This window comes from Mustela nivalis (assembly GCF_964662115.1).
Source record: "Mustela nivalis genome assembly, chromosome: 17".
Classification (NCBI taxonomy): domain Eukaryota; kingdom Metazoa; phylum Chordata; class Mammalia; order Carnivora; family Mustelidae; genus Mustela; species Mustela nivalis.
Window position 1 is genome coordinate 60,186,097 of NC_139036.1, and position 26,874 is coordinate 60,212,970.

At 60.2% G+C, this 26,874-nt stretch overlaps 2 protein-coding genes and 1 long non-coding RNA gene across 9 annotated transcripts in view; 2 read left to right on the forward strand and 1 right to left on the reverse strand.

Moving 5' to 3' along the window:
- On the forward strand, positions 1-24,742 carry CARD14 (caspase recruitment domain family member 14). Of its 5 annotated transcripts, none has more exons than XM_082705434.1 (22): positions 1-228; positions 1,810-1,950; positions 2,328-2,557; positions 3,730-3,867; positions 5,138-5,463; positions 7,333-7,506; positions 8,388-8,507; positions 9,003-9,128; positions 9,303-9,449; positions 10,719-10,835; positions 11,151-11,287; positions 11,421-11,515; positions 12,973-13,033; positions 13,288-13,480; positions 17,215-17,341; positions 17,599-17,836; positions 18,660-18,723; positions 19,310-19,550; positions 20,089-20,262; positions 22,256-22,377; positions 23,036-23,151; positions 23,644-24,742. In XM_082705434.1, the coding sequence occupies exons 3-22, from the start codon at positions 2,347-2,349 to the stop codon at positions 23,849-23,851; spliced, it is 3,135 nt and encodes a 1,044-aa protein (XP_082561560.1). In that variant the 5' UTR covers positions 1-228; positions 1,810-1,950; positions 2,328-2,346; the 3' UTR covers positions 23,852-24,742. The 5 variants fall into 5 exon arrangements, with proteins under 5 accessions (XP_082561560.1, XP_082561562.1, XP_082561561.1 ...); XM_082705436.1 differs by having other exon boundaries at positions 19,436-19,550; XM_082705435.1 differs by having other exon boundaries at positions 13,291-13,480.
- Positions 1-26,874, reverse strand: part of SGSH (N-sulfoglucosamine sulfohydrolase) — a 169,485-nt gene that overhangs the window by 137,400 nt on the left and 5,211 nt on the right. The window contains exon 8 of one of the 3 annotated variants that reach the window (XR_014304498.1): positions 25,455-26,125. Coding sequence is in view for 2 of the 3 variants with exons in the window: in XM_082705482.1 (XP_082561608.1) it covers positions 25,566-26,125 (560 nt within the window). In the remaining variant the exon portion in view is untranslated. Of the gene's footprint in view, positions 1-24,695; positions 26,126-26,874 lie in introns of those variants that run through there. The other 2 variants (XM_082705482.1, XM_082705483.1) reach the window with 2 other exon arrangements.
- The window catches only part of LOC309850933, a 1,194,231-nt gene that overhangs the window by 117,618 nt on the left and 1,049,739 nt on the right, over positions 1-26,874 (forward strand). The window lies entirely within an intron of this gene.

Below are 26,874 nucleotides of genomic sequence, written 5' to 3' on the forward strand. Positions count from 1 at the left end.
GGGGCCTGAACTTTGAATTCTGGAGCAACTCGGGGCTGGAGAGAGCAGGAAGCCCATCTTGGGGCTGCTTTGGCCGGCTGTTCCTGCCGGGCCCCGTCCTGCTCTGCAGCCACAGGGGAAGGAACGGGCGGCGGCGGAGCCACAGCTGGCCACAGAGGGGCACCACAGCTGGCCACGGAGGGGGCTCCAGATCCCAACCCACCGCGAGGAGCTGCTGGCAACACAAGAGTGAGCGTTTTCAGTGAGCACTTCCTGAAGCCTGGGTTCCCCGTACGGATTGGGGGGTGGCTGCGTTCGTGGAGATGAGGTCTTCCCACCACCATTCCCCATTTTCCTGAATTTACACCGGTTGGTTTGCTCTGGCTTTCCGGCGTTTTTAGGGGACAGACCTCTTCCAGAGGCATTTGACTCCAGCCGCTCCAGCTTGTTATTCCAAAGGAAAAGAACCAAATCCCAGGAATTCAGGGGTCTAAGAGAAACATCCCCATCTGTGCCCAAGGACCTCACCACAGCACCGAGGGGGTTGGAGGAAAAGTAGAAACAGCCTAATGCTGGCCCCGGGGGCATCGGCAGAAGTCAGCTGTGGCTTGTTCATATCATTGAATCCAGCATGAGTTAAAAAAGGAGGAGATTCTGTAAGCGACTAAACCTCAGAGGGGGGAACACGTGGAGTGTAGAGCTGTGCCCAGTGTGACACTGTTTATAGAAAGTTAGAGTCAACAGGAAAGACACCATTTATGTTCAGCTGCTCCTCGCACAAGGAATCGTGTAAAAGTGGGCGTCTGTTTGCAGACACACCCACACGTGGGACACGGCCCAGCAGCTCCCTCTGGGCACAGGGCGAGGGCCAGGCTGCAGCTAGCAGGACTGAGCCCACTCTAATGACGCATTCCCTTAACGAGGAACCTTCTGCTGAGTCTGAATGATGGGCACACAGATGTGTTGTCTGTTTGTGGGACTTTTTAAAGAGCTTGAACTAAGGGGTGTCTGTGTGGCTCGGTGGGTTAGGCCTCGTGTCTGTGTGGCTCGGTGGGTTAGGCCTCCTGCTCTTGATTTCAGCTCAGGTCGTGATCTCAAGATTGCGAGATCGAGCCCAGATTCAGGGTCCGCGCTGGGCTCTCTGTCGATGTCTTAAAATAAACAAAAACAAAACAAGAAAAATACACTCGAACCAGCCCAGGATTTAAAAGCATTTCAGAGCTGTTCGGATGGAAAATGTTCTAATGAGCCTGTGCCAGGGCCAGGAGGGAAGAGAGAGACTTAGCCAGGGGCTCGTCGCAAAGCTGGAGGCGCCGGGTGAGCTCCCCGGGCCGGAGGTGAGCGCTGCCCTCGCAGGTGCTTCCAACAGAAGGTCTTGGATTTTAGGTCAGTTGCATCAACACGCCCCGCCCCAGAGCGGCTGGTCAGGTACGTGGAGGGTGAGCTGCTCCATGACCTCTACCCAGACAGACCAAGAGCCTGTGGCCCCAGCCAGAGAGTCCGCCCAAGCCCACGGCAGCCGAGCCCTTTCGGAGACCTGCCAGCCGAGAGGTGGCGGCCCGTGTTACTTACTGGGAGTCCTTGGTTTCTGTTCTAAATTGTTTTCTAGTACATTCTTGCCAAGTGTCACTCCCTAGCACATGCCCTGAGCATCTCGGGACGGGTGTCCTGGGGCACGTCAAATAAAAGCAGTGGGCTTTCGGTGCACACCCGCCTCCCCCCAGCCCGCTTCCCACCTGTTCCCCCCACGCCCTCACCATGGCCTGTGGGAGCCTCCTCTGGTTGCCGGGGGCACAGGATGGACCATCCAAACCCCCACGTTTGTTCCAGGCAGTGTCCCTGAAGCTTCTGCCGTCCTCAGCCCTAAGGAGCCGTCTTAGACATTTCCTCCCTCGCTGTGCTCCCGTGAGAGCGTCGTGTCACAGGTGTGCCGAATGTGTTTGTGCACAGCTGAGCTTTGTCCGTGTCAGGGTAAGAGTTTCGGGGGGCTCAGTCGCCCCCGTTGAGAATGCTTGTTCCGGACCAAGCTTGTAAATCAGCTCCCCAGGACCAAGGGCAGTTTCCCAGGCTTCAAAGGCAAATTCAGTGTCCTGACGCCCAGAGAAACCAGTTCTTGTTCTTCTTTGCAGAGAGGAATTGATGTGAAATCAGCAAGAGGGAGGGCTAATCAGCGCCCCGGCCCGGTCACTGGGCACCAGGGCCAGGGCGGCATCACTGTCCTCTCCAGACCGGTCACTACCCTCCCCGCCCGCCCGTGACCTGGGGTGAGGGGTTGGACTGGAAAGGCCCCGCGGGCCCGGAGGCCATGACGCCGGGTCCAGCCGTCCATGGCCGCCCTCTCCTTCCAGCGTTCCTGGCCTGGGGGCCATGGCGATGCTGCGCCGGACAGAGTCCACGCTGACCGCGCTGGACGAGGACGCGCTGTGGGAGCTGCTGGAGAGCCACCGCCACAAGGTCGTGCGCAGCATCTGCCCCAGCCGCCTCACCCCCTACCTGCGCCAGGCCAAGGTGCTGGACCAGCTGGACGAGGAGGAGGTGCTCCACGGCCCCAGGTTCACCAACACCGTCATGCGAGTCGGTGAGGATCCCCCCCCCCGGGCGCACACCGCCCCCTCGGCCCCTCCCCGCCACGGCAGCTCCACACGGGCTGTGCCACGAAGCCTGCGGCCCGGCAGGGAGTGCAGGACTTTAAGGACCCACGTTGCAGGCATGGGGACTCTGTATGCCTTCCCAGAGCTGCCGTAACAGGCGACCAGCCCGGGGTGGCTTAGACCGGCGGAGACATATTGGCTCCTAGTTTGGGATCCAGGTGTGGGCTCTAGGGGCATGTCCCTGCCTGTGCCTTCCTGGTGGCCCGAGCTGGCCCTCAGCGTGTGGCCACATCCCTCCAGGGTCGGCCTCTGTCCTCACGTGGTCTTCTCTGTGTCTCCTGTTCTGTCTCATGGGTGCCCTTGCTATTGGACTCGGTGGACTCAGGACCCCCCCATCCCGATAATCCAGGGCGATCTCTTCCGCAAAGACCCTTTTCCAGATTAGCTGCCATTGGCAGGTTCCAGGTGGAGGTTCCTTTGTTGGGGGGGGGGCACAATTCAACCCACTCTAGATGTCTTCGGAGCTGATTCTGAGAGTCTGACTAGCTATGTTCATTCCCTGAAAACCAAGGAAGCTGATAGCCTCACCCGGTCAGAACTTTGGGAGACCATTTATAAGAGACTCACCTCCAAGCCGCAGCCGTGGGAAGCAGGCAGTCAAGTGGTCGCTATGAACATGATTCTGTTTCTGCCTGATGTTTAGGAACCTCAGATCCAGGAGAAGGGAATCCAAGCCACCAAGCTGGTCTGAGAGCCATGAGCTCTGGGAGGCGGGCTCGCTGGGACTCGGGCCCTGGGGCAATGTCCTCTGCTTCTTTCGTCCCATGAGATTTGCACAGTGTCCGCATATGTCCACTAACACGGCTGGGAGGTCTTCAGAGCAAAGGTCACCTTTTTCCTTCTTTTATGGCCAACTCGTGGCACTTGGGTTATAGTAGCTTCTCAAGGACTATGAGCCTGGCCCTTCCGGGGACTGGCTGCCGACACGTCCCTTAAAGGAACCAGAAGAGCAATGAGGGCCCCCGCCCCCAGGGATCCCGGAAAACTGCTGTCGCCTCCGGACCCCTCGATGTGCGAGGATTTCCTCCCGCTCCGCATCCTGCATCCCAAGGGAAACCCCCCCAGAACTCACGGACCCGACACCATTCTCTCACCCAAGGGCACTTGTTGGATTTGCTGAAGACGCGCGGGAAGAACGGAGCCATTGCCTTCCTGGAGAGCCTGAAGTTCCACAACCCGGACATCTACACCCTGGTCACCGGGCTGCAGCCCAAGGGGGACTTCAGCAACTTCAGTGGTGAGGGCTGGGTCCTGGGGCTGGGGGTCCTGGGCACAGGCTTCTTTGGAGCCTCTGGGTCCTAGTGCCTGCATGCTCTTGCTTCTCCTGCTAACCCCACTCCGGGGGTGAGGACACCCCCACGAACCACATGCGGGTGGCAGAAGGAACCCACGGCCTCTGGATCTAAAAGGAAAGATCTTGGGGTGCGCGGGTGGCTCAGTCGCTTAAGCATCTGCTTTCGGCTCAAGTCATGGTCTTAGGGTCCTGGGACCGACTTCTGCATCAGGATCCCACTCAGTGAGGCGTCTGCTTCTCCCTCTCCCCACTGCTCTCTCGCTAATGAAATAAATAAAATCTTAAAAAGGAAAGATCCGTCCCTACTTATGCAGTAGCGACGGGAATTCCACTTGGGGCAGAGAGTCTGTACCTGGGCAATGCAGGGAGAGGGCGAGACATGCTCCCGAGATGTGCTTCTGTGGAGGGGGCGGCTCCTGCTGGGAGAGGTCCCTGCCGGAGAGGACGAGGAGCGAGGCCGGCAGCCTTCCGCACCTCCGCTCAGCCGGAAGAGCGGAGATCGAGCCGACCTGAAGGGAAACACGGCCATTTCTGTTCACTGAGTGATTTCAGGCTTCCGTGCAGGAGCTATAGAAAGACTCTGGTGTGCAAAGGGCAGGACCAGCATCACTCAAAACTGGATGGGAAAACCTTTCTGCCTCTTTTTGGTACTGTAGACCGTGGTGACGTTCGCTGGAGTTCTGTTGTACGGGTTTTTATCCCTTGTTCTTGTTATGTCTCTCGTAGGGTGGCGTGGAGAAGGTCCGGCAGACGCACACCTTAGCTGACGAGGGGGAGCTGGGTCGACACAGCAGGGTCCCCTGGGGAGGCTCAAGGGGGTAATCCTGGTTCCACAGTCACCAGTCATGCTATTTATATAACCAAAGTTGCGCCCAGAAGTTTCTTTTTCTTTTTTTTTTTTTAAGATTTTATTTATTTATTTGACAGAGATCACAAGCAGGCAGAGAGGCAGGCAGAGAGAGAGGCGGAAGCAGGCTCCCCATTGAGCAGAGAGCCCGATGGGGGGCTCGATCCCAGGACCCTGAGACCATGACCTGAGCTAAAGGCAGAGGCTTAACCCACTGAGCCACCCAGGCGCCCCAAGCCCAGAAGTTTCTAAGGAGACCCACAGATTAGGGTCGGGGGGCTCCTGCTTGAGGGTCTGGGCAGAGGTAGCAAAGCCCCTGGTGGCCGAAGAGGGAGGTGCCCTGGCCCACCCGCCCCTTGTCCGCAGGGCTCATGGAGACGTCCAAGCTGACCGAGTGCCTGGCCGGGGCCATCAGCAGCCTGCAGGAGGAGCTGAGCCAGGAGAAGGGGCAGAAGGAGGCCCTGCTGCGGCGTTGCCAGCAGCTCCAGGAGCACCTGGGCCAGGCCGAGGCCCGCGTCCAGAGCCTGGGCCAGATGGAGGCCGACCATGACCGCATGAAGCGCGAGGTCAGCGCCTACTTCCACGAGGTGCTGAAGCTCAAGGATGAGATGCTTGGTCTGTCCCTGCACTACAGCAACGCGCTGCGGGAGAAGGAGCTGGCCGCCACGCGCTGCCGCAGCCTGCAGGAGGAGGTGCGGTGCTGCCCCTCTCCCCGCCCCCCTGCAGCCCCCACCCCTGCCGGGAGGAGGAGCCTTTAATCCACCCCCACCAACCCCCCCCAGGAGGTCCCAGATTTGGCCGGGGCGTGCCCCTTGAATGTCCTCTGTGTGCTGTGGCACGGCCCCTCGTTTCTGAGCGCAGACTCCCTTGCTGGTATCGCGGGTTCCCAGGATCGTCTCGTTCCCACCCTGCCCCAGCTCTGGGCTCAGCCATTTCCCTGAAGGGCCCTGGATTCTGTTTATTTATTTATTATTTATTATTTATTTATTTATCTGAGCAGAGAGCCTGATGCCGGGCTCCATCCCAGGACCCTGAGATCATGACCTGAGCCAAAGGCAGAGGCTTAACCCACTGAGCCACCCAGGCGTCCCAGGGCCCTGGATTCTTGCAGAGACCAAGATCGGGGCCCTGGGGGTGCTCCCTGCCCCTGGGGTGTCTTTGCTCCTTGGCCCTTCCAGCAGACAGAGCTAGGAAACGTGCATGTACACATGCCCGTGCACAGACACGCACAGATATGCATACAGACTTACGCGGGCAAGGATGCATGTCCATAGACACATGCGTATCTAAGAAATTGTGAGGTCACACCCACCTCTAATTCCGGCCTGTCCCCAGGGTGTGTCCCTGCCTCCCCCGTGCCATGCTTGGCGCCCCTTCTTCCACAGTGAGAATTCCCCCACCCACACTAGCGCTCACCTGCTCCATCCTCTAGGCCCCGGAAAACACCTCCGCATCAAACAGAGCTGCGGAGAGGAGCTGAGGGTTTGTCGTTCACGAGCTGCTCTGGCTGGCGGCTCACCGTCCCTCCGCCTCCCTCTCCCTCCCATTGCTGTGGCCCCAGTGTTTGAAATAAGGTTCATTTGCTCGGTTTATTTTCCGTTTTAGCCTCGCCCCCAGCCCCGTGCAGGTCCCAAGGAGTGAGTTAGTATATGGAGTCTAACGCGCTCTAACGCAGATGGCCCACAGCCGGAGCCGTGCAGTTGCTTATGGAAATTTTGCTATGGAGATGTCGGGAGGGAAAAAGCCCGAGTGGAAAGGTTCTTCCTTCTCTTGACCCCAGAGCGAGTGCTGCCTCCACCCTGACACCCAGACTTTCTGGGTTTGTCTCTTGGGTAAAGTCCCCTCCCCCCCCGCCAGGGGCACCACACCCTCCTGGGGGCAAGAGGCCAGGCCCTGGGTTCCAGGTCTGAGTTTCGCTTGGGGCGCCATCCTGCAGGGTGGCAAGGTGGAGGCCCGCGGGCCCTGGCCACGTAGCTTCCAGGGAACCACAGCCCTGGACACAGCACCCGCGGGGCCGGGGGTGGCGCCTATTTGCTCGGGATTGCAAGTGCGTCTGCGTAGACCAGGCATCTCTGCTCCGTCTGACACGATTTCCTCTTTCTTCTCCCGTCCCGCTTTCCACGAGTCCCGAGTCCGTTTACGCCGCGTGCTCAGCGGAATGTGGGAAGGCGGGTAGTCAGGGAACGTGCGGGACGAGGCTCGCTCCCTGGTCACTCACCAGCCGCCGGCTGCTGGGACTCGAAGTTCCGAGAGAGGGATTTCCTGGGCTGATTTCCAGAAAGCTGATTTCCCGGCTCCTTCCTCTGTTCCCGGGGCCCCGCCCCGTGATTCCGCGGCTCACCTCATCTGAAAAATAAAGCTAGAAATGCCTTTCTCCCCTGCAGGAGCTGGAACTGTTCACCAGGCAGAACTCCTTCATGGAGTTTGAAGTCCGGGGAGGGGCCCCTGAGGGATGAAAAGCGTCCTCCCGGAGGACAGCGGCTGAGGGCCGGACAGGCCCCCACCCCCGGGCGGGTGGAGAACCAGCCCTGACCCTGCCCTCCCCCGCCTCCTCCCGGCAGCTCTACCTGACCAAGCAGGAGCTGCAGCGCGAGAAGATGTCTTCCTGCCACGCGCGAGAATTGCGGGAGCGGTCCCCGCAGACGGCCGGGGACGGGGACCTGGAGCCCGGGGACAAGGCGCTGAGCCTCCTGAAGGAGGAGAATGAGAAGCTCCGGTCGCTGACGTTCAGCCTGGTGGGTCCCGCGCCTTTCCCTGGCAGCTGGCGGGGGGTTCCCGCAGGCTGGGGCCGGGGATGGGGTGGTTGGTTCCCAGAGGTGGTCCCTGGAGGGGTGGCTGAGGCCCGGAGGCCATCCTGGGACACCCTACATGTCCCTTCCTGCGCCTGTCTGGCCTCGAGCGTGGGCAGGGTGAACAGCTACGGGGCTGCCTAGCCATGCGCACCCCCCCCCGGCCCAGATGCTGGAAGTAATTAGGCTAATTGTAAATGGCGGGATCTGGGGGTGGGTGGGGAGCACCGTTGTGCCTGCAGAAGAGTCTGTCCCGTGCCGCCCGCCCACGCGCTGGGGAAGGAAGTGACGGAACTGGGTGACAGCAACTCTTGGGATCACGCAGACTTCCTGCTCTCCTCGTGGATTTCGATCAATCCAATGTCTGTTTATAGAGCTGTTCCGTCCAGTGAACAGACCCTCCCTGGGTGCGGGGTGGGCCTCGGCAGCTAGTCACGGGGCCTGGACGGTGCCGCCGTTCCTAAGCCCCTTCCTGAGAAGCGGGTTGGAGGGGGAATGGCCTGTCCCCTGGTTGGTCCTCTGTGGGAGACCATGCTGGTGACTCTGTGCACAGAGCAGCCTGATGCGGCCCAGCTGGGGGGGGATGGCCCCCCTGCCTAGAGACTTCCAGTTTACCTTCTGTCCTCAGCCCAGAGAAACAGAAGCAAAACACACATTTCCCATTTGGATTGCTGACCCTGCATCTTGTCCTGCCTCGTGTGCACGGATAAGCCTGAATCCATTCATGCGCCCGGCCCCAAAATTTCCTGCTGGCCATTCTCAGGGCAGAAAGACAGGGCGCTTCCCAGGGGCAGGACCTTCCCTGGGCCGACCTCTCTTTGTCCCAGGCGGAGAAGGACATCCTGGAGCAGAACCTGGACGAGGCCCTGGAGAGCAAGCAGGAGCTGGTGGACCGCATCCACTCTCTGAGGGAGCGGGCCGTGGCCGCCGAGAGGCAGCGCAAGCAGGTGAGGTCAGCAGGTGAGGTCAGGCTCTCACGAACGCTCCTCCCTCATGAGAGCTTTATGGGGCACGGACTCACGGCCCCGGGCTCGCGGTCCCATGGTCTGTGGTGGGTGCTGAGGAAAGGATCGGACCCACAAGCAACAAAACTCAGGCTGCTTCTCAGTGGGGTGGGAGTTACTTCGTGGCTACGACAGGCCAGGGCAGGGTCAGGAGGAAGGACGTGTTGGGAGAGAGTGAGGCAGCAGTGGGACGCGATTCACGTCTTTTGGGACGTGGGACAGATGGCCACACGTCGTTCCGCCTGCCGCGTCCACGTGTGTCCTGATAACCGAGTCCCGCTGTAATCGGCGCGGCGACCCCGCAGACGCACCCTGAGGTTTAGCACTTAAGGAACAAGCAGGAAGTCACCCGTATCAGCTCCCGAGGCACCCCCTCTGTCCCCGAGCACCCCCGCCCCACACCGCTGGCCTGCATGGGCTGTGTTTGTCCCCGGCCAGTACTGGGAAGAGAAGGAGCAGACCCTGCTCCAGTTCCAGAGGACGAAGGTGGACTGTGACATCTACAAGGAGAAGGTGAACGCTCTGCAGGGCCAGCTCCAGCAGCTGCAGAAGGAGAGAGACCAGGTGCCTGGCTTTGGGGGGGGCCCCGGGGCACTGCCCAGTGGGGACAGGATGTGCCGTCCGGCCCAGGCTCCTCGAGGAGCTGGCTGGGGTCATGGGGCGCCCCGCACCCGCAGCTCGTTCCAGATTCCCCGCTCCCCCGGTGCTATCCTCCCTCCTTTCCTGTCGGGCGGGCAGGCCTACTCCGCCCGGGACGCAGCCCAGACGGAGATTTCTCAGAACCTGACGGAGAAGGACGCCCTCCGCAGGGAAGTGTTCGAGCTGACGGACCAGGTCTGTGAACTGCGCCAGCAGCTCCGCAGGCCAGCCGAGTCCCCACAGGGGGTAAGTGCTTCCCTCCCACCGCATGAGGAGACCGGGCTGGGTGGGGGACAGGTCCCGGGCCACGTGCGCCCCGGCTGGGACATCAGGCACGCTGGCTCTCATGGGCAAATCTTGTTACCACATCACTGAAGACACAACTGGGTGAGTTGAGCCTATGTCTGCCTCTGGTGGTGTGGTCTACACACGCCATGGGACAGGTAACTGGGCGGAAGGTTCTGGAACCTGTAACATATGGTGTTCCACGAAGAAAGAGAGCTTATGAGACTGGGCCAGGCGGCAGCCACTCCCTTTTGTAGCTGATGCGTTCCCAAGATGTTTGCAAGTCCGATGGCCATTGCAAGTCCAATGGCCAAGAACTGGCTAAAGAGCTAAAACGATTATAAAACCTCCAGTTATGGTCTGTCCGCAGCTCTGGCTCCAGGCACGGGGTGGGGGGGTGGTGAGACCTGGCAGAGGGGCCAGGACCTCCCTGAGGCCGAGCCACACCCTCCTCTTCCTGGTTGGGGAACACCACCCGATGCTTTTACCTCCAGAAATTAGTTTCCAAGGATTTGCATGCTACTTCTAAGAAGACAGTGTATTTCACATTGTAATACATGTGGTTATATGGGGTTCTTCAAAGTTGCAAAATCTTACATTTATTCAACCCGTAGAACTTAATCTTCCCCATGCCCACGAGCAATAGGTATTTTAAATTTTCTTCCTTCACCTCCTCACATCTACCACGTCCCCCCAAAATATGTATGTATTTATGTATGTATTACATACATAAATACATATATATGTAATCCATATACGTGTAGAAATAGAAACATGTATTTATTCATATATAAGTATAAAAACGTGTATGTATCATATATATAAATTATATATATTTATGTATGTGTTGAAACAAGGTAGACAGCAAGATGCCAACTGCCCTGTTTTTGAGTGTGGAGGACAGGAGAATTTTCTTCTCTCTCTGCTCAGTTCTGTTTGTCCCCAGTGTGCTGTGTGGTTATGTCTGTGATGCACGTCCTGGGCGTTGCTTGTATAATCTGTAAGAAGCAACATGTAATCTGCAACAGAGACCAAAGAGCATTCACCAGGCTGGTCGCTGTCCTCGGGGCTCGGCTCCTGCAGGGCTGGGGGTCCCATGCTCCGAGGAGGGGACCCGAGCAGGGGAGGCTGCCCGAGCGGGGAGGGGGGAGGTGGGTTTGCTGGAAACCCCCCAGGAGCATCCGAGAGGAAGCCTGTCTGGACTGAGCAGTCGGGGGCCCGTCTTGGCAGGCTGAGCAGGAAGCCGGAGCCAGGGCGCCGGGTCTGAGGGGGAAGCAGCCGCTCGTGCGCATGTTCGCCATCTGCCCGCGGGATGACAGTGACAACAGCAGCCCCAGCTCCACGGAGGTACAGCGGGTGCCTCCTCCTCTCCTGGGTCAAGCCATGTGAAGTGGGACCGTGCTACCCACCACGGAGATGTGTGCATCCGCACTGAGCAGCAGGGAATGTGGAAAGCTGCCGGCAGGGGGCCTGGCACGCAGTGGGGTCCAGCTAGTGGGACCCAGCTCTGTGCTATGTCCTTCTCAATCCTCTGCCCTGAGAGTTAGGGACCACGGTCTGTTACAGTTTTGCCCCTCACCCAGTGGAGCAGCAGGGAGGGGGTGAGCAGGGTCCCCCTGGGAGCCCTGTGCTGACCTCTGCCCTGTCCTCCTCCCGTGTCAGCTCTGCTCTGACCTCAACGCCACGTGCACCCGGGAGCTGGTGGACAGCTTCCGCTCCAGCAGCCCCCTGCCTCCCAGTCCACAGTCCCTGTACAAGCGGGCTGCAGAGGACTTCCGGGAAGACTCCTGGTCTCTTAGGTAATGATAGGCCTCGGGGTTCGGATGGCACGGGCCCCGGCAGCTCACCGGGATATGGGCTGAGGGCAGGTCGGGGGGTCTGAGCAGGGAGCCAGCGGCACCGCCTGAGCGGTCGTCTTCCCACGCTTTCCAGTGGTTTCCTAGAAATCCGGCAGGTGGACCGAGGACTCTCCCGGGGGGTAAAGGCAGGGGATGCCGACCTGGATTATGAGATTGTGGACAGAGCAGGTGAGTGCGCCCCACCCGGGCCTCTGCAGCCATCCCTCGCCCCTGGCCTGGGCCGGCTGGGCAGGAGGAGGAGGGAGAACCCGGGTCTCCAGGGAGGCCAGGGAGACAAGCCAGTGCCTCTCCAGAGGCTGGGCTGAGGAAGCTTCCCTGCTGCCCTGCCCTGGGCCTCTGGGAAATCCCAAGTACTTGGTCACTGAAGCCCAGGCCCTGTTCACCGGCCGTCCTTTCTGTCTCTCACCTGGAAGCCAAGAGAGCTCATCTTCCCGTCCCGCTCAGCGATAAAGGCTCAGACAGCTCCGGGCACACGTTCCTTCTCTCGGTCCCTCTGTCTCTCGGCCCCTCCCTGCTCTGGTCTGGGGACACTCGGGTTTCCCAGCCACATCAGAAGGCAGCAGGATTTCGTACCCCCACCCCCACCCCGGAAGAGGCACCTGTTGGGAGCATCTCTCCTCCCAGCGGTGGCACCTGACACCCACTTCTCCTGGGGCTCACCCCTCATATTTGTGACTTGACCGACCTCCTCTCCTTCTCTACCACCGGCCCCACTCCCACAGCCTCCCCACTTTTCCACCCTGCACACCTGCCCCCCCCCGCCCCCCCACCCCGCGCCCGCCACCCCCCACCCGCCCCGCCTGGGGCACCGCAGGCGCTTAGCACCCGATCCGAATCCCCCGCGGTGGCCGCCAGGGGGCGCACAGGCTTCGAACGGTTCCGGTTCCGAGCGGCCGCCCCTGGGGCAGGCGGGGTCGGGGCTCCCCGCGGGCCACGAGGCCAGAATCCCCACCTGAGCGGGAAGGTTGGCGTCTCTGGAACCGTGGTCCGAGGGTGACCCCCGGGGTGTCTGCGTCCTGGATGTGCCACTCCTTGCGTCCCTCTGCCGCGGCTCCGGGTAGCGTCCCGGTTCCCCTGCGCAGTGGTGGCCGCCCGGCCGGAGGGTCCGTTTTCCGGGTACTTGGGGTGGGACTGGGGGTGACAGGGAGGTCCCGCCGTGAGCTCGGTCCCGCCGTGAGCTGGGCGCAAGGAGCCAGCAGAAGTGTGCCCGGTTGTGCCGGGTTTGATACTTTCACATTTTGTTCTAAGTGCCCAGCGCTGGTCACAAGCCACCCTCAGTCCCTGTCCCCTGTGTCCCCCACTCCCGCACCCAGAGCGGACTTCCAGTGGAGCCAGAAATGCAGACCTGAGGTGCCCTGTCCTGTAAATGTGGGGCAGCCACTCAGCTGTCGCGTGAGGACACACTAGGCCAAACCCCACTTCTGAGTGGGAAGATGACGTCAGGGTTCTCAGCAGTGAGGAAGGGGAGAGGCGGGGAGGTCCGGCCTCAGCAGAAGGAGCCAGGCCTGCGGGGTGCGGCCCAGGGCTGGGATGCAGGACCAGGTTGCCCCAGTAAGCAAAGCTCCCTTGGGAGGGCAGAGCCCGGGCGGGCCTGGCCTGTGTCTGAGCCCGGCCCTTCCGTGCAGACCTTCCTGAGTGTGAGAACAGCCTGCAGCCCTGCGCCGGGGACCTCACCGCCTCGTCCAGGTGAGCGGTGGGAGTGGCTGGGACGGCAGGTGGCTGGGCAGAGTGAGGGCTGTGTGCTAACACCACTGGGAGGTGACAGCCCCTCCAAGGATGAAGTCATGGCTGTGTGTGTGTGTGTGTGTGTGTGTGTGTGTGTGTGAGAGAGAGAGAGAGAGAGAGAGAGAGAATTCAGAACGCTGGGGCCAGCGGCATTGGGGCCTGTCCCAACCTCCCCGCCTGGTGGCTGGTGGGCCCTGTCACCTCCTGTCCTGCAGCAGTGTCCCGGTGCGGAGGAGGCAGGCCCGTAAGATCCTGAGCCAGGTCACCGTGCTGGCCTTCCAGGGGGACGCGTTGCTGGAGCAGATAAGCATCATTGGTGGCAACCACACGGGCATCTTCATTCACCGGGTCACCCCTGGCTCACCGGCGGACGAGATGGCCTTGCGCCCGGGCACCCAGATCATGATGGTGAGTGTGTCCCCCGCCCCACGGGCACACCCCCCTCCCGCCCCATCTCGGGGCTGGGTCAGAAGCTGCAGCTCTGCCTTGACAAGGACGTGTGGTCTGCGGGCTGAGGTCACACTCACTTAGAAGCTAGCCCCAGCTGACTCCCACGGCAGCCCTGCCCCATCTGGGTCCCCAAGGTTCTCAAACTGCGGTGGATGAGCCCGAGACTGCCACGGGGCTGGACCAGCGGCCATCGGAGAAGGCTTCTGGCTGCCACGGCACTGACCCAGGATCTTTTGATACAGCTATAGCCCTGTTCTTTCTTTCTGGGCCGACCATGCCGTGTGTGTAGTGAAACACACAGCCATCACGCACACTTCACCGTCTTGTTGGGGGCATTTAAGAAAATTCTTTATTGGGAAATATTGGCTAAACTGCAAAACCCATAAATAGGCGGCTTGACTAGTGATTGTCAGGTGGACGTGTGAGCAGGGAGGTGACTTCGATGTGGCCCGAAAGCAGAGAACTGTTCCTGAGGCTGGCTTCCCCAGGAGGAGCCTGGGCTGCAGCAGGGAGCTGGGGTGGAGACAAGTGCTGAGAAGGGGGGTGGCAGGCGCCTTTGCTCCCGGGCCCTGCGGCCCCCCGTGTCTCCCTCACCGCGAACAGACTACATTGTGGCTAAAGCAGCTTTTATGATGTCTGGAGAGACAGTCCTGATATCTTAATATTATTTTATTATTATTTATTTATTTTAAAGTTTTTAATTCCTGTAGTGAACACATAGTATATTGGTCTCCAGTGCACAACAGAGCAACTTAACACTCCCCGTAATGACCCGCTGTGCTTCCCAAGTCCCAAATCCCCATCTCCTGTTTCATCCAACCCCCAACACCTCCCCTCTGTAACGATCACTGTGTTCTCTAGAGTTACGGGTTGGTTTCACTCTCTCTCTCCTTTTTTCCCTTTGCTCCTCTGTCTTTCTCTGAGTGACTTATTTCACCCAGCATAATACCCTCTAGTTCCAGCCACATTGTTGCAAATGGCAAGATTTCATTCTTTTTGATGGCTGCATAGTATTCCATCGTGTGTGTGTGTGTGTGTGTGAACTGTATCTTCTTTATCCATTCATCTGTGGATGGGCATCTCAGCTCTTTCTGTAGTTCAGCTGCTGCAGACATTGCTGCTATAAACATTGGGGTGCATGTGCCCCTTCAGATTATTACATTTGTATCTTTGGGGTAAATACCCAGTAGTGCGATTGCTGGGTCATAGGGTAGCTCTATTTTCAACTTTCTGAGGAACCTCCATGCTGTTTTCCAGAGTGGCTGCACCAGCTTGCATTCCCACCAACAGTGTTAGGAGGGTTCCCCTTTCTCCGCATCCTCGCCAGCATCTGTCGTTTCCTGACTGGTTAATTTTAGTCATTCTGACCGGTGCGAGGTGGGATCTCACCGTGGTTTTGATTTGTATTTCCCTGATGCCGAGTGAGGTGGAGCACTTCCGCGTGTGTCTGTTGGCCGTCCGGATGTCTTCATTGGCGGGATGTCTGCTCGTGTCCTCCGCCCGGTTCTTTCCTTCTGTCCATTTTTAACTGGATTATTTGTTTTTTGGGGTGTCGGGTTCTGTAAGTTCTTTATGTATTTTGGACACTGACCCTTATTGGCCGTGTCATTTGTGAGTATCTTCTCCCACTCCAAAGGCTGCCTTTTAGTTTTGTTGACTGTTTCTTTCACTGTGCAGAAGCTTTTTGTTTTGATGAAGTCCCTTGTCTCTGGCTACGTGTCCAGTAGGTTGCTGGAGCCAAGGTCCAAGAAGTTACTGGGTGTGTTCTGCTCTGAGATTTTTATGGTCTCAGGTCTCACATTTAGGTCTTTCATCCATTTTGAGTTTGCTTTTCTGTATGTGTAAGAAACTGGTCCAGTTTCATTCTTTTGCACAGAACAAAATCTCTCCAGTTTTCCCAACACCATTTATTGAAGAGGCTGTCTTTTTTCCATTGGACATTCTTCCCTGCTTTGTTGAAGATTAGTTGATCATAGAGTTGAGGGTTCATTTCTGGGCTTTCTATTCTGTTCCACTGATCTATGTTTTTGTGCTGGTGCCCTTCTGTCTTGATGATGACAGCTTTGTAACAGAGCTTGACGTGTGGAATTGTGATGCCGCCAACTTTGGTCTTCTTTCTCAACTTTCCTCTGGCTATCCGGGTCTTCTGTGGTTCCATACAATCTTAGGACTGCTTGTTCCAGCTCTGTGAAAAATGCTGGTGTTATTTTGATAGGGATTCCGTCAAATGTGTAGACTGCTCTGGGTAGTAGAGACATTTTAACAATATTTGTTCTTCTAATCCGTGTACTTAACATGTCTTTCCATATTTCTGTGTCGTCTACAGTATCTTTCATCAGTGTTTTTCTTTTGTTGTTGTTGTTTTTTTTAAGATTTTATTTATTCATTCAACAGAGAGAGAGAGAGACTGAGCATATGCAGGGGGAGCAGTAGGCAGAGAGAGAGGAGGAAGCAGGCTCCCTGCTGAGCAGAGAGCCTGATATGGGGCTCAATCCCAGGACCCTGAGATCATGACCTGAGCCAAAGGCAGACGATTAACCCACTGAGCCACCCAGGTGCCCCTCATGTTTTGTAGTTTTCAGAGGACAGATCTCTTTACCTCTTTGGTTGGGTTTATTCTTAGGTATCTTGTGGTTTTTGGTGTAGTTGTAAATGGGATTGTCTCCCTGATTTCTTGCTTTACTGCTTCATTATTGGTGTATCCAAGTGCAGTGGACTCCTGTATGTTGATCTTGGGTCCTGCAACATTACTGAATCCATAGATCAGTTCTAGCAGGCTTTTGATGGAGTCTTTTGGGTTTTCTGTATAGGGTATCACGCCATCTGCAAATAATGAAAGTTTTATTGTTTTCTTAACAATGTGGATGCCTTTTATTTCTTTTTGCTGTTTGATTGCTGTTGCTGAAATTTTTTTTTCATTATAAAAATATATACTCTTCTTTTCTTTTTAAAGATTTTTTTAAAAAATTATTTATTTGGGGTGCCTGGGTGGCTCAGTGGATTAAGCCTCTGCCTTCGGCTCAGGTCATGATCCCAGGGTCCTGGGATCGAGCCCCGCATCGGGCTCTCTGCTTGCCAGGGAACCTACTTCCCCCTCTCTCTCTCTGCCTGCCTCTCTGCCTGCTTGTGATCTCTCTCTCTCTGTCAAATAAATAAATAAAATCTTTAAAAAAAATTTATTTATTTGACAGAGATCACAAGTAGGCAGAGAGGCAGGCAGGGCGGGGTGGGGGTGGGGGGAAGCAGGCTAAACTTGAAACAACCCAGGGTTGGGAGAACGAGTGTGGCGGACAGCAGGAGCCCTGTGCCCATGGGCTTCCACCACTAGGGCGGTGGGGGGAGGGCGGGGGAGGGATGTTGCCCAATGTCCTGCAGGGCCCAGGGCCAACCCCACAGCACGGAACAGTGGCCTCACATGTCAATAGTCCCGAGCTGAGAACCCCTGAAATGCTCTAGGTTTGACTCTGTCTTGAGAAGTGGAAACTCGGCCCTCGTGGTTGTCTGTTGACGGAAGGGGCTGGTGCTTGACGCTCGGGACGGGCGTGAGTGTCGCTGGGGGAGCCCGAGGTCTTGAAGCAAGACCAGTGGCAAGGGCTCTGGTGGGTGGGAGTGGCTGGCCGGGAAGGGTGAGCGGGTCCTACTGCAGAGCACAGAATCTGGGTCGAAAGAGGCCAACACTGGTTTGCTCTCAGGTGGATTATGAAGCAGCAGAGCCCTCGTTCAAGGCCACCTTGGAGGACACGACCCTGGAGCAAGCTGTCCGGCTCCTGCAGAGGGTCAACGGCTTCTGCTGCCTGTCTGTGAAGGTCAACATGGAGGGTACACACTCTCCCCCGCGCCCAGCCCGCGAGGCCACCACCTGAGGCCCGAGCCCCTGGCAGCGCGCACCCCAGAACTAGACTGTGCCTCAAGTGCGCAGAGGGCCGCGGGGCAGCTGGGGGTCCCCTTCCCGCCCACTGGCTCCTGCACCGGGATGGCTCCCAAAACTCTGGGGGAGGCTCCTTCCTTCTCTCCTGCTTTCAGATTCCAGAACTTTCCCCGAGGGGGATCATGGCCTTCGGGTTATCTCTGACCAGGTTATAGGAGGTTGGTCCAGGACTTGGAGGCCAACGTGGTGACCTCAGGGGACTCCTTCTACATCCGGGTGAACCTGGCCATGGAGGCGCGGGCGGAGGGGGAGCTGGCGGTGCGATGCGGTGACGTCCTGCACATCAGCGACACCCTGTTCCAGGGCCGCGGCTGCTGGCGCGCCCACCGCGTGGGCCCCTACAGCACAAAGGGTGTGGAGCACGGCACCATCCCCAACTACGCCCGGTGAGCCGCGGTGGCGTGCCCCAACACCTCCCCCTCCCCGGGTAGGGCTGGGGACGTGCCCTGGCTTCCTGTGGGCGAGCCCTCCTGCCCAAGAGGAGAGGGTGGGCACGACCAGACACCCTGAGGAGGGATCCCGGGGGGTCACCCCCAATGTCACCGTGTAGGTGGGGTTTCTTTGTGCAAAGGGGTGCCCCTTGGTCCTAGACCGTTCTAGAGGATCCAGGACCAGCTGGGGCCGGCTCGCTCGGACACGGGGGCCCGTCTGGGCACAGCAGGACGTTGAGCGGTGTCTACCCGCTACACAAGGAGCCTCTCTGCCCCCGAGATGATTCAAAACGTCTCCAGACGTTGCACAGCATCCCCTGCAGGTTGGGTGACCACCGTCCTGCTGTGTCCAGGACTATTTCAGTTACAGCCAGGAAAGTCCCGTGTCCTCGGGAGCCTCTCCGTCCGGGGCCAGCCGGGACAGTGGGCCGCCCTCCCTGGGAGCAGCAGTAGCCCTGCGGAGAACGGTGCTCCCGATCCCCCCAGTGCACAGAGCAGGGCGCCCTGCCCAGCTCCCCGAAGCCACGTCCCTCTCGGTGGCGGCAGGCTGGCTGCTGCACGGTTCCGGAGCGTGGCCCACACCCAGGCTCCCACAGAGTCAGCGGGGTCCTAACCAGAGCAATTCCATTGGCAGCTGCAGTTTTCTAAATGCCCCAGGGGACCCTAGTGGGCTCCTCGCCCCCAGGGTGCAGACGGGGGCAGGGGCCACAGGGGTGTGTTTGGGGGTGCTGGGCGGGGCCCTCCTTGCCCTGGGTCAGGGCTGGCCTCCTCTGCGCAGGGCTCAGCAGCTGCTCATCGCCCTCATCCAGGACATGGCTCAGCAAAGCACCGCCGGCCGCAAGGTGCGCTGGGAGACCCGGCGGACTGGATCCCGGACACAGGGCCGTGCCACGGCGGGCCTGCCTCTCTATCCTGGCCTTCTTCCTCCTGGCTCACATCATCTGGGGAGTGGGGGGAGGTTCCTGCCTGGTGGGTCCTGGCCCTGTCTATGGTCAGCTGGAAGAGGAGCAAGTAATGGCCTGGGGCCCAGGGCCAGGGCCCTTAGGCTGCTGACCCCATGTGTGCGACCTGGTGTGTCTGTCCCCGGTGGTCCCTCCAGGCCTTTGCCAGGGCCGCACAGCACACCCGGCCTGCAGGCTCCTCTGTGGGCACAGATCCGTCCTCTGGGTTGTCTGTGTCATACTCCTAGGTCACCCCGTTTGCCCGTCCATCTGCACCCCATCCTAGTCCCTATGAGGTCCTGACACATACTGTTCAGCTGTCCCTGAGCAGCCCTAGGGCAGCTTCCCTGGATTGGGGCAGGGCTAGGCCGTGGGGGCTCCTGGTGTTCCCTCCCGCTTTATGCAGCCTGCCCTCACTGTGGACGCCGTGCTCAGGGGGTGCCCTGCTCGGGGCTCTGCCTAAGGACCCCATCCTGCCTCCTTTCAGCATGGGGCCCGAGCCTCCTGGCTGTTCAGTGAGCACAGCCTGGCGGCCCAGGGACCAGCCTGGATTTGGCAGTGCGCCAGGATGCGGATGGCTTGGACACCTGCTTGTCCCTCTTCCCTCCTCCAGCAGCCTTCCGGGGGACCCCAGAAGCTGGTCCGCATCGTCAGTGTGGACAGAACCAAGGCCAGCCCTCTGTGCTCATCCTTCGATGGGGCCCTGTGGGAGCCCAGGAAGCTGGAAGGTGAGGCCAGTGGTGCAGGCCAAGGGGGCCCTGGATGGCCTCGGCGTGATGGGTGTGGGTGTGAGGTCACGACAGAGGTCAGCGTGGCACACGCCCCATGGGGTCAAACCCCGCAGTGAAGACAGCAGGAGTGGACCGAGAGTAAGGTGAATTACTTTGAGTTAATTTTCCTCTTTTTGGCAAGTGTTTTGGGTGCCTATGACTGATGAAAAGAGAAGTAAACCCTAGAAGAGCAGGGAGCCAGAGCGAGGGAAGGCCTGGGCCTGCGGGGCCAGTGAGGGTGAGGGCCCCGCGGCCGGGGTCTCGCAGTGTGCTGGGGAGGCGGAGAACTGCTTCTCTCTGTCCCCACTGTGGGCCCAGGGAGCTGAGCCCGGAGAGACCTCCACGGTCAGCCACGGGGTGTGGGATGCACATGTCCCTGGGAGGGAGCCGAGCCTCTGTGACTGCCCCAAACACATACAGTCCGGCCTGCGGCCTGAGGGGCTGGCAGACAGCATGGTCCGGCGCCCGGCCTGCTCATGCCTCCTCTCCCCCACAGAGCCCTCCACTGCGTGCTTCTGGGCCGAGAGCTGCTTCACCCTGGTGCCCTACACCCTGGTGCACCCCCACAGGCCCAGCCAGCCCCGGCCCGTGATCTTGGTGCCCAGGGTGGTTGGGAAGATCCTCAGCGAGAAGCTGTGCCTCCTCCAAGGGTTTAAGAAATGCCCAGCAGGTACGGCGTCACCTGGGAGCCCCGCCTGCCCATCGGGTGGCCGGGTGAGGCCTTGGCACAATGCTTGCCTTCTCGGGAGAACAGTGTGGAGGTTCCTGTGCAAGTGTCCTGGGGCTGCCACAACAAAGAACTGTGGCCTGGGCCACTTGGAACAGCAGAGATCTAGTCTCGAGTGGTGACGGAGCCCAGAAGGCTGAGATCCAGGCGTGTCTGTGCTGCCTCCCGCCCCTCCGCCCCGAGGCTCTCAGGGGGAGTCACTCCTTTCCTCTTCTGGCTTCCGGTGGTGCCGACAGTCTTGGGGTCCTTGGCTATTACCCGCATCACTTCCGTCTCTGCCTCCATGTCACCTGGCCGCCTCCCGTGTCTCTGTGTCTTCACACCGTCTTCTTATAAGGAACCTGTCATGGAATCAGGGTCTGTCTTACTCCCGATGACCTCATCTTCACTCACCACATTTGCAATGACCCAATTTCCAAATACGTCCCATTCCAAGGTTCTGGATGGTCGTGTGTCTTGGGGGGATGCTATTCAATCCGGGGCAGATCCTGCCAACGGATGGGGCTTGCACTCAACCGGGGTAGGTCCCCTAAAGGGCTCCTCACCCGCTCAGCCCCAGAGCTGCTTGGTGGAGAGTCACAGAGAGGAACTGACCATCTGGACTCCTAGATGCCAGGGGACAGGGTCTGAGGGTCTGCACACAGGAGAGGTGGTTCCGAGGTTGGCGAGCGGGAGAGCCACTTTGTGGGAGTTTTTGTTCATCAGCTCGACACTGGCCAGCCAATGGTGACAGGAGGCCTTACCAGCGGAGGCGGAGTGGGCTCTGTCCAGACCCCGCTGGGGTTCACAGAGGGCAAAGGGCAGAGTGAGTCCGGCTTGTCTAGCACGTGCCAGGTTCCCTGCAGGGAGCTGGAGAGAGGCAGCCGCCTGGAGACGAGACAGGCTGCTGGTTGTTGGCTCCACGAGTGGCCTGGGGAGGGAGACAGGTGCTTTGGAGAAGGCGGGGCAGAGCTCGGCTCTGATGGGCAGCAGGAGCTGGTGAGGCCGCAGACCAGGCAACCATGCGGTGGGCTGCGGCCCCCAGGCCTGGGCTGCTGCGGGTGCGGCAGGACGGGAGGAAAGGCCTCGGAGAGGAGCTGTCGTGGCGGGAGTCCCCGTCGTGGCGGGAGCCCCCGTGACTCCAGGCGCCGGTCTGACCCAGGAGAATGTGTGCTCAGAACAGAGGCTATCCAGGAAGAAAGGCAAAAGCCGGCTGTGTTTTGACCTGTTTATTTCTTTTTTTTTTAAAGATTTTATTTATTTATTTGACAGAGAGAGAGATCACAAGTAGGCAGAGAGGCAGGCAGAGAGAGGGGGGGAAGCAGTCTCCGTGCTGAGCAGAGAGCCTGATGTGGGACTCGATCCCAGGACCCTGAGATCATGACCCGAGCCGAAGGCAGAGGCTTAACCCACTGAGCCACTGAGGTGCCCCTGGTTTTGACTGTTTATTCTCAGCCTTGGCCCTGACAGTGGCATGGGGCTGCCTTCCCCTCTGTGAGGGGCCGTCCTGGGCGTTGCGGGACACGGGGCAGCACACTTGGCCTCCCTCTAGTAGACACAGCAGCACGGCCCCCACGTGGTGACAGCCACAAATGTCCCCAGCCGTTGTCATGCGGCCCCGGGGCACAGCTGCCCACAGCTGGGAAGCGCTGACGTACGGGCTCATCGCTAGGTGTGAGAAGCTGGATGCGGGGCTGGGGTGACGGGGAGGGCTTTTATCTGCGCTGCTACCCTCCTTCCTCCCTCCGTCCCCCCACGCCCTGGCGCCGACCGAGCCCCTGCCGTGTCCGCTGGTGTGGGGGCGCGTGCAGGGCACAGACGCCTCTGAGCGTGAAGGGCCATCCCGGGAGGCGTGTCGCCCAGAGCTGGCGGGGCCCGTGGGGGTGAGCGCGTTCAGCCTGGGGCTCCCTCAGCTCACCTCCCAGAGTGTGACGTCCCCGTCCACTGTCCCCTTCAGAGTACTTGAGCCAGGAGGAATACGATGCCTCCAGCCAGAGAGGGGACATCATCCAGGAGAGGGAGGCGTCCGGAGGCCGCTACTGCGTGACCCGCCGGGCTGTCGAGTCCCTCATGGAAAAGGTAAGGTGCGGGGGGGGGGCTGCTCTGGGGGCGTGGGGCCTCCATCTCCAGAGGGCCGTGCTGGCACAGGGCAGGAAGGACTGGCCTTGAGATCTGGGGGACGCTGGCCACCAACCTGCTGGCCAGGGACACCCGGTGCTGGTGCTCAGCTCGTCTCTGGCCCGGTGTTCAGAGGGAGGGGGGCAGAAAGGTCCAGCCCTGACCCTGCCCTCTCAGAGCCGGGGGACTTGGGGCCAGCCTCTTAATGTCCCCAGGCCTGGTTCCTCGATACAGGAAATGCTGAATAGTATTTGTCAGGTAACGAGTAAGATGAGGGAACAGTCCGTGATTTGAGGCCCACATGAACATGAAAAATAGCTCACCGTGAACCGCGTAGCTTTCTGGGAGCTAAGAGGGCCAGAGCCAGACGCCCCCTTCCCAACCTTTATCCCGGCAGAGGCTGACGGAGCCTCTGACCCCGCGGGGTCCGGCCCCTCCGTCTCCCTCCCCCCCAACGGCTCACAGATTGACCAACCAAAGGCACAGACTCTTGGTAGAGCAAGCGCCCTGGGACACCAGAGCGTCCCTGGTTCTCTCCCCACCGCCCCTCTTGGGTGTGGGTTCCCTTCCCGCTCTCGAGGCCGAGGACCTTGGCCCATCTCCTCACTGTCCCCCTCAGAACACCCACGCCCTCTTGGACGTCCGGCTGGACAGCATCTGTGCCCTGCACAGGATGGAGATCTTCCCCATCATCATCCACATCCCCATCAACGAGAGAGCAGCAAAGAAACTCAAGTAGGTGTGGCCCCGGGGGCTGGCCTGGGGTCTGCACCTGGCGCCACGTGGGGGTGGGGGGCTCCACGAACTCCTGGAAGCATGACAGGGCGGTTCCCCCACATCTTCTGGGACAAAGGACCTGCTGCTCTCCCCTCCGGGGACAGCCTGGGGGACGGTGAGGCGAGACCTGGAACCTGCCTTGACTCGGGGCACGTGTCCAGTGGGCTACACGCCGCCGACAGCCCGGCCGCGTGAGGCGAGGACAGGGCTGGAAACCGGTACTCGGTCGACGCCGTCCTGTCGCCGACTTGTCGCTGAGCATGTCAACTAGACCCCGCCCCCCATCACTGCAAGTCACCTGGGGTCCGACTGGCGTCTCCTCTGTGGGGCACTCGGCCCCCAGGAGTTGGGGGGGTCCGCACGCCGGTCCCCTGGGATTCCGAGCTGGGCCCGCTCCGGGCAGCCGGTGCGCGGCTCTCCCTGAGCGTGTCCCGTGTCCGGCCTGTGCAGGAAGGCCCTGCAGCGGCTCGGCACGTCGGAGGAGCAGCTCCTGGAGGCGGGCAAGCAGGAGGAGGCCGCGCTGGACGCAGCGCCCTGTCTGTACGGCAGCCTGGCCCCCGACGGCTGGAGTGACCTGGAGACGCTGCTCGGCTGCGTCCGCTTCGCCATCAGGGACGAGCAGCGGAAGGTCGTGTGGACGGAGCAGAGCCCCCGCTGACGGCGCCGGGGCCCTTCCAGGGCCCGCGGGGACCTCTGAGTCCCTGTGATTTGAGCTCAGCCTCGTGGAGTGCTCGCCCGAGCCCAGCTCTCTGGGCATCTGGTCCCCTCTCCCGCTGGGGCCCAACCTTGAACCCCACTCTGTGCAGGTCACAGACAGGCATTCAAACCGTCTGCCCACTTTTCTGCCACGCCGTCTCCTCCAACACTTGGTTGCGGAGAGAACGCGTCTCCTGTAGACGTTTCCAGAAAACCACCTGTCTGGCCCCAATCTCCCCTTTTGCATTTCAGGGTGCCGAAGGGCTCGTTCCCGAGCTCCTGAGGCAGGAGGCTGGTAGCCCTGGTGCCCCGAAGTCGCTGGCACCCCCGCCCAGAGCAGAGGGACAGGACCCCTGGTGAGGTAATCTCACGGACTGCCTTAGCGGCCAGAGAGCTGCTTCAGGGGCTCGAGTTTGGAGAGTCGTGTGTACCAACTGGGAGATATGGTTTCCCAGGCACGGAAACAGTGTTTTCAGTGGGTTTCTGCCTGGTGGCCACCAGACCTGGTGTGCCCGCGGGGGCGCCCTGGAGAGGCCACCCACAGACACCCTCGCACAGGGGCCGGGCTGCCCCGAGCCCCACATCTGCCCCCCTCTACTGGGCAGTAAAGAGCCTTTACTCCACCTCCAGGACTCAGGAAACACGTGGGCATGGCCGGGCCAAGCACTCCTGGGCCCCCCCGCCCCCTGGCCTTGCCCCCCACTGTAGCAGACTGACCGCCATTTCGGCAGCGGCGCCCCTGAACCCGAGTGCCCCAGAAGCTGCTCTGGGATGGAGGCAGGCGTGACTGTAAATAAGCCAGAAAATAACCTTGTGTGTGTTTTACTGAAATACAAAGCTTTACAGCACCGGGCACTGTGGCTCTCCGTCCGTGCCCCCAGGGTGGACTTGTGGGGGAGGGGAGGGTGGAAGCCCACCCACTCAAGGGAAAAAGCCCCTGAGCTCTAGGCTCTCCAGGGACACCTTCTGTGACCAGGGACAGCAGGGGGACGCCGGGCAGGGCTGGAGCATCTGTGGCCAACACCCGTGCCACAGCCCCATGTGCAGCTGGACAGAGCCGGCCGAGCCAGAGGACAGGCTCTTCAGCCTCCGACATCCAAAAAGAAGGACGAGCTTGGCCTACAGACCACGGGCTGAAACCGGGCGTGCAGGGAGCCCACCAGGAATCAGTGGCCTCACAGAAACCCAGCCAGGGTCAGGAACTTGACCGAGGGGCAAAGCAAAACAAGCCCCAGGCTTGGTCACAGGTTTTTTCAAAACCAGAGGTTTATAAAAGGCAGATACTGTGTCCCTACACGGAGTGTAGTCTGAACCCTGCTGCCACCCACGCGACACCCGGATGCCCCGTCTCCTCTCAGGCGGAGGATATAGGACATGTGAGGACCCCGAGGAGGGAGGAGGCCCTCCAGCGCCAGGTCCCAACCCGATCACGACCACCCTCACCTGTCACAGACTGGGGGCCCGCCCTGTTCCTGGATCCCCTGGAATCCCCGTGCTGAGACCCGGCTCAGACACCAGAACAGCAGTGTCCCCTGTCACGGGGCACGAAGGGCCAGGGCACACACCCGCTCCCTCCAGGCAGTGGCCGAATCACACCGGCATCAGGGAGAGCCCTCCTCCCATGGGGCGCGTGGGGACGCGGTCTGGGACAGCCACCCGTGTGCCCCCAAGGATGCTCACAGCTCGTTGTGGAGGGGCCGGCACTGGGGGGAGAGCCTCTCCTCCAGGACCCCGTCAGGGGCGCACACCCAGGGGTCATGGGTCTCCCACTGCCACTTGGCCAGCTGGGTCCGCAGCAGTTCAAGGACCTGCGCGAAGCGGGGGTCGGCAGCCAGGTTCCGGGTCTCGTGGGGGTCCTGGCTCCTGTCATACAGCTCCCAGCGCTCCCGGTAGTAGTAGCGGTGGAGATCTTTATACCAGCCCGTGGGGCGGCCGGCCACGGTGCGATTCAGGAGGTCCTGAAAGGTGGGCGACACGTAGAAGTCCTGGTCGATGGGAAAGGGCATCTTGAAGTGGAGGTTGTGCACGAGGCGGAAGGTCCGGTGGTGCACGGAGCGCATGGGGTAGGCCATGGTGACCTCGTGATGGCTCTGGCTGCCGAAGACGGTGTTCCAGAGCGGCTCTGCGTCCAGCGCCGGCAGGAGGGACCGGCCAGTGAGCCGGACAGGCTTTGATCCAAAGATGGCATAGCTCGGGTAGGGGATGGAGAACCAGTCCAAGATGGTGGGCGTGAGATCTGGAGAGAAGGTTGTGTCTCAGTACCGTGGCCCTCCAGCCCCCAAGCCGCTCTGACGCCCAAGCCATTCTGCAATGCTGCTGGGCCGCCTCGCACGCAGGATCACCAACAGGGAGGAGCTGCACTAGGTCCCACACCTGGCACAGTCATCTTGGCCCTCTAGGACACAGCGCCTTTAACAAGAGGCCCCCGCTTGGCGATATTTAGGATCGTACCAGAATCCTCTAGATCAGTAAGGAAGCCCCCACGGGGGGGCTCGTGGGTTCCTGCCCTGTGCTGTGGCCACAGGGCTCCCTGACTTGTGCTTTGGAGATATAGGGAGATGCGGGCCCTGCTGCCCTGACCCCTCAAAGCGGGGGTGGCGTGGGGCCGGCAGCATCAGCACCACCCGGGAACTTGTCAGAAATGTGAATTCTCAGGCCCCACCCCAGATCCACAGTGTCAGACACTCTGGGGGCGGGGCCTTGGGTGTGTGTGGGCGGGTGTTAACAAGCTCTGTGTGCAGGTGTGACGGTGTGACACTCACCTGTGGGCCCATGGGAGGAGCAACAGCCTCAAAGACCGAGACCCAAGCTAAAATCCTAGCTCGGTGCTCACAAGCTGTGTGACAGCGGGCAGCTGCCCTGCCCTCTCTGATCCTCCGGACTGCATCTGTGGAATGGGTGGCCGTCCCTTCCTTGCCCAGGTGGTGTGGGAACCACGTAAGGCAGCGGAGTGAGCACTGTCCAGACTTGGTGATGCCCCCAAAT

What these genes read in the sequence shown, in the direction of transcription:
- CARD14 (XM_082705434.1), top strand. Translation starts at nt 2,347, where the DNA reads ATGGCGATGCTGCGCCGGACAGAGTCCACGCTGACCGCGCTGGACGAG. An exon ending in CCGAGAGGCAGCGCAAGCAG is followed by an intron (nt 8,508 to 9,002) that starts GTGAGGTCAGCA and finishes GTCCCCGGCCAG; the next exon opens with TACTGGGAAGAGAAGGAGCA. An exon ending in GCAGCCCCAGCTCCACGGAG is followed by an intron (nt 10,836 to 11,150) that starts GTACAGCGGGTG and finishes CTCCCGTGTCAG; the next exon opens with CTCTGCTCTGACCTCAACGC.